At 58.2% G+C, this 10,496-nt stretch overlaps 1 protein-coding gene across 2 annotated transcripts; it reads right to left on the bottom strand.

Moving 5' to 3' along the window:
• Positions 1-1,543: 1,543 nt before the first annotated feature.
• Positions 1,544-10,245, bottom strand: LOC308348834 (uncharacterized protein C3orf18). Of its 2 annotated transcripts, XM_080813224.1 has the most exons (6): positions 9,966-10,245; positions 8,714-8,834; positions 8,004-8,391; positions 5,078-5,103; positions 4,368-4,515; positions 1,544-3,122 (listed from the first exon to the last, which is right to left on the bottom strand). In XM_080813224.1, the coding sequence occupies exons 3-6, from the start codon at positions 8,235-8,237 to the stop codon at positions 3,042-3,044; spliced, it is 489 nt and encodes a 162-aa protein (XP_080669350.1). In that variant the 5' UTR covers positions 8,238-8,391; positions 8,714-8,834; positions 9,966-10,245; the 3' UTR covers positions 1,544-3,041. The 2 variants fall into 2 exon arrangements, with proteins under 2 accessions (XP_080669350.1, XP_080669351.1); XM_080813225.1 differs by lacking the exon at positions 8,714-8,834 and having other exon boundaries at positions 9,966-10,137.
• Positions 10,246-10,496: the final 251 nt, after the last annotated feature.

Here is a 10,496-nt window from a genome sequence, read left to right as displayed (position 1 = left end):
TTGACACTTCACTTCATTAAACAAGATGGCTTCCTCTGAAGGCGCCCATCCACGTCCACCCTGACAGCCCCCACTGCAAGCTGGTGTCGCTTCTGCCCCAAACCCCGGGTTGCTAGTCATGAATAGGGATTTCGCTGATGGATGTGTGTGTGCCCCCCGGGGGCGTTTCCCAAGGGCCTCCGTTAGCAGCCGATTTCAGGAGCAGTAAGGGCGGGCAGGTGACTGTCTCACCATGTCGGCCTGGCTGAGGGCAGTAAAGGACGCGCTGGTCAGCATGCCAGGCCCACAGTCACAAGGACATGTCAACCGGATCCTTTCACCCTGATAACTGTTGATCCCATGCTCTGTGGGAGACCTGGGAACTGGCTGGGAATTTGGTTCTTCTCCGGGGCTGGGAAAGAGAGCTAGCAAGGAGAAGGTGGGGAGGAGGGAAGAGGAGGGGGTCTGTGAGGGGACAAGGATGAGGCAGTGGCCCCATCACCTACAAAAAGTTGCCCTGCCCACCACCTAGCTAGGCCTACCCATGGGAAAGGAGCATGAGGAGAGAATGGGGACGGGGTCCTTCTGGAGCCTCCACATTGGCCCTAGTCCCTAGGTGCTGGCCTTACTCTGCAGGTCCCATTTTTTTTAGGGTCCCTCAGACATTGGGTCTTCTGTAGCTCCTACATTCTTGGATTGAGGGGTTACTCAACAAGATGGGAGCACAGAGACCACCCACCCCTTCCCCTCTTGCCCCATGGTTCTTAGGGAACCTTCTGTTAGTCTGCTGGGGGAGGGAACTCCCTCTGCAAGCCCAGGGTCATCACTGACATGCCCAGCTGTCTGACCCAGTGTGGGTGGCCCATGGAGGCTTTGGGGCCTCACCTTTACCGAAAGCCCTGTGCCACAGCCTGGTTTCCAGCCCAGCCCTCCACCATAGAACTGGGGTGCTCACCCTGTCCTTGTTTCCTATGCTGGCCTGAAGGCTCAGCTCTTTAGGGGAGAATCTGGATGTCACTTAGAGTCCTGGATTATGGGATTTCCCGTGCTAAAAACTGGGCAGTCCTGGGAGAAGCAGGACAGTTGGTCACCCTGGAATCATTCTCCCCAAACCCTTCTGAACCCTGTCGGTGGTTTCCATACAAATAACCTTTAACGCTTCCTGCCCCTACCCAGGCCCCTGCTCCCTTATGCTCCAGGAAAGACTCCATTATTTTGTTCCCTTTTGTCTTCCAGACCCAATTCCTATGGACAGTGAAGCATTCCACCTCCCCCTGGACCTTGGGGCTCAAGCCCCCTCCTTCCTCAGGCCCCACAAGGTCCTGTCCACTTGGCCTCTCCACCTCAGGGGACGACAGGCATTGTGACCCCACATTTGAGACACGAAGCAATTCCACATTTGAGACACGAGGCCCCAGAGCAGCCCAAACTCAGGGCCAGAGGTATTTCATCAGACAGATCAAGGAAAACCAGCCCAGCTGTTTCCAGGCCCCCCACAGCCCCTAAACAATCCTGTCCCTCCTGGGGTTTCACACCCCAAGCGTCACAGGCTCACACTCTGTGTAAACATCTTAATGACATCTTTAATGCTCTCACACGGAGGTGCCCGAGTTCCCTTACAGCGTCTGTGCACCCGAGATCACCCACAGCCCTCCAGTTGGTTCAAGTGCTAATGTATTTATAGCACCAAGAGGAGGGAATACATCCCAAATCTTCCCTGCACAGGTCTCCTTGGCCCTCCCCTCCTGACATGTGGTATTTGCCCAACAGAAGGTCTGTGCTGCTTCCCCCGTGTGCCCTTCCAATCAGTGGGGACAGCAGTGGTGGCGAAGCTGGGCACCGGGGTAGGGGGGTGGGCATGCTTTTCTGCATGCTCGTGTGTGCATGCATGCCCAGTGGAGAAGATCGTCCAGCTTCTGGGGTCTGGCTTGGTCCCATGCCTTGCCTAGATGCCCCAAACTGGTTGAAGAATTCCTGAGGGGTGTCGGGTGGGTGGGCTGTGCTATCAAAAACTAGGAAAACTGTTTTGTGTGGGGCTATCCCCACCCTGTTTCAGGCAGTCAGAAGGTTCCCAGATAGCCCACAGCCTGGAACCACTGCCCTCAGTCCAGTAGCCTCTCCCACAACCCTAGATCCCCAATATAAACCAGGACAGGGAACGGTTTTCAGAAGCAGGTTACCTGGCTTGTAGAGCCAGCGAAGAGACGCAGTGGGCAGCATGACCTTCACCTTGGCTTCCCTCTCCTTTCAGTCCCTGAACGCTGAAGGCAGAGAGAGTGGCCTATCCTGTGCTCCCGCACACAGAAAGGGGTGGGGTGGACTGGATGGTGGAGCCAATACAGAGGGTCTCCCTCCTACCCTGTGCAGGACAGACATATGCCTGCATGTGAACACATTCCTGGACCCGCTCAGGGCCCTCTACACCTACTCCCTGATCTCCCTCCACCTTTCCCAGTCAATAGCTGGCTGACAGGGAGGGTGGCTGGGAGGCCTCCTGAATGTCCAAAATAAAGATGGGTTGGGTAGGAGCAGTCCTCTTCCCGGTGTCCTTGCCCACCAGGCAGTTCTGGTTCATCCTTGGGCTTCTCCCCGGGTGTCACCACACCCTGTCCCCAAGACCTGGTTGATTGCCCCTCCCTATTCTAGAGGATGCTGCGGATTCCAAAGACAGGTCTCTCCCTGACAAAGGGGAGCCCCTCCCTACTCTCCTCCACCTCCTCTCCTATCCCATGTCTCCCCCCACATCCTCCACATTAGAGGAGCAGACCATGGGGTGAGGGGTCTGGGCAGGACACAAGCAAGCCAGCAGTGGCTCTCAACCTTCCTGACAGGAGGGCTGTCCCCTATGCCAGGGCCCTCAGATCAGGAGACCTCAGTAGCCAGATGTCCAGCCTGGCCAGGGCCCTCTCTAAGAGCCTGGAGAGCCAGCAGGTGGGTCCTTGGAACAGCTGGGCCTCAGCAGGGCAGGTCCTGAGAGTGGGTCTTAACAATCAGGAGCAGGCAGCTCGAGGGGCATGATGGCAGATGTCTTCATCAGAGGTCCAGGCCGGTCCTCAGGCCACTCACGCATGGATGGCATTGGCCACGTCAGTGAACACCAGCCGGCTGGGCCTCTGCAGTGGGCCCTGAGAGGGGAACGTGGTCTGCAGAGAGACAGTCAAGGGCATTAAGGACCTCGACCAAGGCCATGTACTCTCTGGTCCGGTTACTTTTACCCTTGCTTCCTGGTTTGCCTGTTTGTGCTTGGCACAACTATGCCTTCTGCTTGGAATGCTCTCCTTGCAAGTTCAGCGTGGAAATACCATCTGGCTCAGATGACTCCTCCCCCACCCCCCCAGCCATCACAAGCTTGCCAGCAGGCACTTACTCTGTGGGCCTAGAGGGTGGATGAATTATGCATGCACTCCTCTCTCCCAGCAGAAGGGGGCTCACCTCTGCACCCCTCCCAGCCCTAGCACCCTGGCTGGCCCAAGGGAGGCGCCCAGGAAACACCTGTCAAATTGTCAGTTGTCCCACGGGCTAGGTGGACCAAGGTTTTCAGCCTGATATCTCAAATACCCCAAATGGGGAATGTGTCCCGATCAGCGGCCATAGAATTGGCGGCAAGACCAGGGGTTCTCTGGAGCCGCAGTGTGGACTCTTCTTGAGTCTATTCCCCTCGTTCTGCCTCTGACAGGGCCAGATGCCCCCACAAAGCTGTGGGGTCAAGGCAAGGAGAAACGCAAAGGGGTTTCATGGGTCAAGGAGAGGCCAGGCCTCCTCATGGTGCCCTCGGGGATTTGGGGGGGAGTGGTGGCAATCAGCCAGTGGCTCTGGCTGGGTGATCATGCAAGTACCCAACCCTTTGGATGTTAAGAGGCAAGTTTGGCTGGGGTCACCATCTGCCTGGGGTCTGCCTGATACTAGGACCCACTAGTCTACTCAGAGGTGCCCCTGTTCCAGAATCTGACCCCCACAACCCACTCAGGAAACACGGCCCCTCAGGGGGGCAAAGGCACCAGGCTCTTAGCCCACAGCAATCTCTCCCATCAGTCCTCTCCTGCTTTCCTAGCCCAGACATGGGGGCACACAGGGCAAGAATTGGGATTTTCATTTGTGGATGAGAAAGCAGGGGCTCAGAGAGGCCAAGGGGGCTACCAAGGTCACTAGGCTGGCAGGGGCAGAACTGGGCTGGCTCCCAGGGCTGCCCTGGCCTTGTGCAGTCAGTGTGTGGGTGGCCACGGAGAAATCCTACCAGTTTCTAAACAAACTTGACAAAACCCATATACCGGCTAGCTGCCACCTGACCACATGGCAGGTGCTGGAAAGCTGCATGAGGAGGGAGGGAGGGCGGGGTGGCAGAGTCACGCACAGCCAGCAGGCTGGCCGGGGGAGCCTGGAGTGCCCACCTTGCCCTGTGCGGCCTGCGCAGAGGCAGCGGCCTGCACGGAGGCAGCGTCCCGCCCGTGCTCCAGCAGCTCCTGCTCCAGTTCATCCTGCTCCTCCGTGGGGTCGAAGTTGTACATGGGCATGAGCTGGTGGCGGAGCTTCTCCAGCCTGTGGGTGGGGGCAGAGGCTGCTGGGGGCACGGCAGGCCCTTCCCATCCTGCCAGCCCTCTAGGCCCTGCCTGCTGAGCGACTAAGCCTGAGCACACAGCTACACTGGGGGCGGGGGCGGGGAGGTGTTCGGATTTCCCCTGGGATAAAACGAAAAGCCATTTTTTGCATTTTTGGAACTTGGATACCATCCAAGTTCATCCAAGATGGTGGATACCATCTCCACCCCTCAGATGGATGGTTATTCACTCCTGGGACCAGATGGGGCCGTGGCCCAGAGAGGTGTCACCTGTGGGGCCCATGGGGACTGCCTAGGCCAGGCCCTTGTGTAAGCCACAGCCTCTGGGCACCAGACAGGGGAGGGGAGTCAGTGACCTGGAGCTGGGGGCAGTGGGGCGTAGGTGACTTGGTGTTCCCAGAGGCCAAGTCATCATCCCCAGCCTTCAGTGGGCAGGAAAGGACCCGGCTCCCGGACAAGGGAGAGGGGCCCTGATGGTGGTGGGGCCCTCTCTTCCCACCCCCCACCCCGGGGTCCAGCCCCACACAGCAACTGGGGAGTTACCTCTTCTTCTTCCTGATGTACAAAACCTGCAAGAGAAGGAGCAGTGTCAGGTGGCCAGGCGAGGAGCCCCTGATTAACTGACAGTTCCTTGGGACAAGGGACAAGCTGAGGCCAATGAACAGGAGAACCATGGGTCTCCAAGTTCTCCGGGATTCCCTCCCAGGGACACACACATCCTGCATTTGCTCCTCCTTTTGATGCGTGTCAGATGCCCACGGTGCCTGGGCTGTGACGTGGGGAGCAGGCTCGCACTCTGTCTGCCACTACAGACCACAGCTCCAGCCACTCAGCACCTGCCCTGGACTCTTCAAGGGGGAGGGGAAGAGTTTAGCAACCCCCCTTCCTCTCAACTCCCCCCCAGGCCCAGAGCCATGTATGGGGAAAGAGAACAGGGGATAGGTAGTGGCTCGACTCTGCAGGGCAGTGCTCAAGGCAAGACTCTGGGCTGGGCTTTTGGGGTTTCTGTGGGCGGCTGATAGCCTTCAGTGGACGGGGTGGGGAGGAGAGCTTGAGTCCCCTGGACAGAAGCCCAGACTAAATGCCAGAACCCAGATGCTGGAGGAAGGTAGGAAGGCCCCTGGGTCCTAACCCCCATTGTAAAGATTTGAAGATAAAGGTCTAGGCAGCCTGAGGAAACACAAGATCCAAGAGCTCCAGGATGGAGCAGGACAGCCCTGTACTAAGTGCTGAGAGGGAGGAAGAAGGGGCTGACCACCAGGGCAGGGACACCAGGGACTCCGCCATCATCTGGCTGTTGCCTAAACTGGTCATCTCTGACCGACAGCAGCATGACCACTTCTGCCTGGGGGAGAGCTGTGTCCCTAGACTCTGTCCCTAACCTTCTGTGGCTCTTAAACCCTTTATGCCTCATTCACAGCTTGAATCTGGTTTGGTTTCCAGCCTGGCCCAGAGTTCCTCCTGCTGCTTGTTTCCTGGGAAACCCCAAAGGCCTGAAAAGAACCCAAAGAGTCCCTTGCTCTCCATCCCCTCCAGGAGGTCACATGTGGAGGACACCCTTGCTGTCCTGTGGGTGGGATGCTGGAGGAGTTCTGGGTCTCAGACCCCAGGCCCTACCTGCCCTGAACTAGTGGCTCTAGCCCCAGCACCTGGACTCCCTCTACTTCTTCCACTCTGGCCTGGCCCCAAGCTCTCCTCCCAGCCCTGTGGTCCTGTCCTACAGAGGGATCTTCACAAGAGGACAGAGCCTTTATCCAATCTCCAGCCTTGCCCTTGCTGCTCCCTCTGCCCCAGCTACCAAAATCACCCTCCCACATACCTTCCTTTCCAAACCTACCCACGTCTCACCATCTAGCTGCAGTCCTACCTCCACCAGGAAGCCCACCTATACCACTCAGTCTATATGAGGCACACAGCCTGGCACTGATTTGCTCCTCCTGGTCCAGCCTGGCCCTGCTGGCAGCTGGCACAGCGGGAGATGGAGCAGCCTTCAGGGAGCACCTCTGGACCTATCCCCTAATGCCCAGGAGCTGTTTCCTGCCCTCCACTGCCTTTGCCCCATAATCTTCCTACTTCCCTGGTTTGGCTAAGACTCTCCACCCTGGCCCTCTGAATGTTCCTCCAAAAGGAAGCATCAGGGAGGCCCCCCAAGTTCCTGGGACACAATCTTGGGCCTAGAGTTCCAAGGGCAGATTCCAGATCCCACTTTTTCCCCAAGGTGAGGCTGTTATGGTTTGCTTCACTGCCACATGAGTGTTGTGGGGAAGCACTGGCACTCCGCCTCGCCCCCCCCCCCCACCCGGGAGGCTGCTCGCGCTGTGTGCTGCATCCTGGCCTGCTTGCCGGCCATCCCTTGTTCCCTGGCAGTGATCCGGAGCCCACAGGGCCCATATGGCAACCTTGGTTGAAAAGCAGCTCCAGCCAGATCACGGATGGACCATCCGCAGCCCTATTTGCCAGAGCAATGTGGTCCTGAGCCTAAGGCCGGCCATCAGAGCCTGCGAGGGGCGGTGGTTGGGATGCCACCATTTTCAGGCCCCTGGGGGAGCTCAGGTGCCCCTCCCCCCTTCCTGGTCTTAGCCAGCACCATCTCCACCAGTCCCTCAGTGACATTCTGAGTGTCCGTGTGGCATATTAGAGGCAGGGCCCATATCTGCGGGGACAGACACCAGACCTGGAAACATCATATCCCCTATCAGGGAACACCTTCAGTCTTCAGCCCAGTCCACCTCCGTCCTGACGTCTGCACCAGTCTGTCCCTTCCTGTGGTACTGGGGCCAGGCCTCCACTTCGGGGTCTCAGCTCTAATGTTGTCTCTTCAGTCTGTCCCTGACCACCCAGTCCAGAGAGTCCTCCTGCCCAATCCCCCAACTCAGTCCCCCTGGGTTTCGCTTGGCATCGTTGGTTTTATCTGTCTCTTATTCCCATAAGAACCACCCGGCAGGCCTTCGTCTCCCTAGTCCCTGGGGACCTGAAGGCTCGGTCCAGGGCAGGGGCCTAGGAAATACCTGCCAAGTGAATGAAGGCCACCAGCAGCCTGCCATGCCTACCCACACCTTGGTCTGTGATCTGTTCCCATCACCTTTAGGCCTCTACTCCTATTCATCCCTCCCCCACACTTGCCTCACTGTCCTGCTTGCTGCTCACAGACCCTCCTGCCTGCCTCCAGACTTTTGCCTATCAGGATCCTCCACCTGGAACACCCTCCTCCCCAAGTCCTCCGTGGTCCTCACAGCCCAGCTCAAGACGCCAGGCATCCTCAGAACCCTCTCTGGTTTTTCCAGTTGGAGGCAGCCCCTGTGGTCTCTGGGCCCCCAGACACATCTCTGAAGAAGAGGGAGACTGTGATATCATTAACAGACAGTTATCTTCTGATTAGAGTCCTTAAAATCAAAACACTGACACCCCCATACCCCGCCCTCCTCCAAATGACAGCCACCTGGGTCAGCCCCAGCCTCCCAGCTCTTACCACGGCCACAGCCAGGCCAATCACTGTGATGATCCCAAAGGACAGAAGCATTGTGCCCACGCCAGCTGTGCCACCAGCCACATCAGGGATTCTGGTGTCATTAAAGCTGGTAGCTTCTGTACTGAGAGTGGTGGTCTCGGAGGCTGGCCCCTCTGTGGCAGGCTCCAGGTCAGGCTCCGACGTGGGTGGGTGGCTGCTGAGCCAGCCCCCGGCAGACGGGATCCTGGAGTCCATGTCGATGCTGAGAGGGCCCTGGCTGAGAGGTTGCCTGTGGTCACTCGGCCTGCAAACTTGCTCCTGACATCAGCAGTGTCCCAGCCCGTGGCCCCTGCTATACTTTCTGGTTGCCACCTCCAGGGAGAAAGGGAGCTCCCTGGTGCCCTGGGTGCTGGAAGAGAAGGAATGAAAACATGAGGCTTAGGACACAAATCACTGGTGACATCAAGTACCTGAAAGTACTGGGGAAATAAAAGTTTGAGGGCAAGGGCAAGTTCAGGGGACATTAGGACATATGCTTTACTTAAGTTTAGGTCCCATGTAAAAATGTCCCTTCTTTGAGGGTATAATAATTATAGTGATCATACTTGGAAGATATGAAAGGTAGTTGGGAAGTTTGAAAGAAAAAGTCTCTCCCCTGCATAATACCCACCCTTACAACCCTACTCCCTGCATTTCCCACCTCCTCACCTACTGCCCCCCATAACCCTCACCTCCTGCTTGGAGACAAAAAAATACTGCAGCTTTTTCCTTTCCTGGAGGGATACACTTGCCCAAGAGTCAGATGACCCTTGGCACATCACTCCACCTCTCTGGGTCTCAGTTCTTCTGAGTCTAAGATCAAGATTAAAAACAAACAAACAAAAAACAAAAAATACGCCCCCCTTCACAGCCTCACAGGGTCATAAAGTCACTGAAATGTCAGAATGAACTAGTTCTTAGAAAAGACTTAGCTCAGTGTAACCCCTACCCACAGTAAGCACCCAGTATATCAACTTTCCCCCCAGCCAACCCACTCGGGAAAGGGGGAGCCATAGGAGCCCCTCGACCTAGCCCACCGTGTGATCCAGGCTGTGTTTGCAGCGGGGGGGGGGGGGGGAGCCCGGCGGTGGGTGACAGGTGTTGAGAGACCAGAAGGCAGAAAGGGGAGAGAGCTTAATGTCAGGTCCCTTGCCAGGGCTTCTCTGCAGGCTCTCCCACAGGAGAGCCAGGGGCTGGCAGGGACAAGGAAAAACAAGGTAAGCAGGAAGCATATACTCAGATGCAGTGATGGAGCTCCCATTCTGAGTTGCTTCTCCTCTCCTCCCTCCTCCCTTGGGAACAGAGAATGAGAGGTGTGCCCAGACCAGGGTGTGGCTTACGCCTTCCCAGGCCAGAGGCCCTGAGTAAGGCAAGGTGGGAAGGGGTCCCAGCGACACTGCAGAAGACCCGGCCTAGGGAGAGGGGGTACACGGCTCATGGCTGCACACATACATCCCTGTGCTAGCCAATAGATGTTATGTGGGGTGTCTCCCTGTGCAGGTGCATGGGTGTGTGTGAGGCGTGTACACACTGATGGCTCCTTAGGAAGGGGCAAGGTTGGCAGAGGGATATGGGGGCTCATCCTTCTCTGCCCTCTCTCTCCCCAGCTAGGCTGAACGCGTCAGCAGTCCCAGGTTCTTCCGTGGCTCTGCCTCTGACCCCAGACATGACCTTGGACCAGACCCTTAACTCTTGCTCTAGGCTCTGTTTACTCCTCGGTCCAAAGCAGAGAAAAGGCCCTGCTCATCATTGCCTGGGACTGCCAGAGGGTCCAAAAGGCAAGAGAAGGAAACGGGTGAGATGGGTTGGCACCGCGACCTCCGGAGAACACGCATACCGTTCTCTGCCAGGTTCCTCAGTCCTCCCCGCTCCAACCCCCATCCCCGCCTCTGCGACTCGGTGATTCCTCCATTCTTGCACAGAAGCTGCGACCTCAGCACTTACTTAATCCTCTCTGGGGCGCCGAGCTCAGCCGGAGAGGCTAGGGGTGGTGGCGATCGGCAGGAGGCCAGGGCGGGGGGCAGCGGGTCCGACCCCGGGTCTGCCCTCCGAGGGCGCCCGGAGCCGCGGGCTGGGCCCGTTACAGCTTACCGCCCGCAGTCGCGAGCGCCGGCTCAGCCAGCAGGGGCCGGGACAGGCAGGGCCTGGACCCACCGCGGGGGGGGGGGGGGGGCGGAGGCGAGTAGCCCCGCGGGTCTCCCACGCTCCAGTGCCTCGCCTCCCTGCCCGCTTCCCGCGCCCCCGGCTCCCGATTGGCTGTCAGGCCCACAGCCTGCCCCGGCACTGGCCCGCTCGCCTGTCGCTGGATCTGGCTCCGCCCCCAGCAGGAGCCGGACACAGGGTCTCGGTTCTTGGAGACCACCCCTCACTACCCGTGGCCTACGCCGAAGTCGGGTAGAGGGCCGTGGGTGGCCAAGCCCTTCCTGCACCAGAACTCGGGCGGAGCTCCACCTCCGCGGAGATAGATTCGTTCTC

Source organism: Martes martes (assembly GCF_963455335.1).
Source record: "Martes martes genome assembly, chromosome: 1".
NCBI lineage: Eukaryota > Metazoa > Chordata > Mammalia > Carnivora > Mustelidae > Martes > Martes martes.
The sequence above is the reverse complement of the archived record's forward strand: the minus strand, read 5'-3'. Positions and strand labels throughout refer to the sequence as shown.

Coding starts and splice junctions, on each gene's coding strand:
- LOC308348834 (XM_080813224.1), bottom strand. CDS start 8,237: ATGGACTCCAGGATCCCGTCTGCCGGGGGCTGGCTCAGCAGCCACCCA. Junction 4,516..5,077: donor TACATCAGGAAGAAGAAGAG/GTAACTCCCCAG, acceptor CCCCACCCACAG/GCTGGAGAAGCTCCGCCACC. Junction 3,123..4,367: donor CGCAGGCCGCACAGGGCAAG/GTGGGCACTCCA, acceptor GTCTCTCTGCAG/ACCACGTTCCCCTCTCAGGG.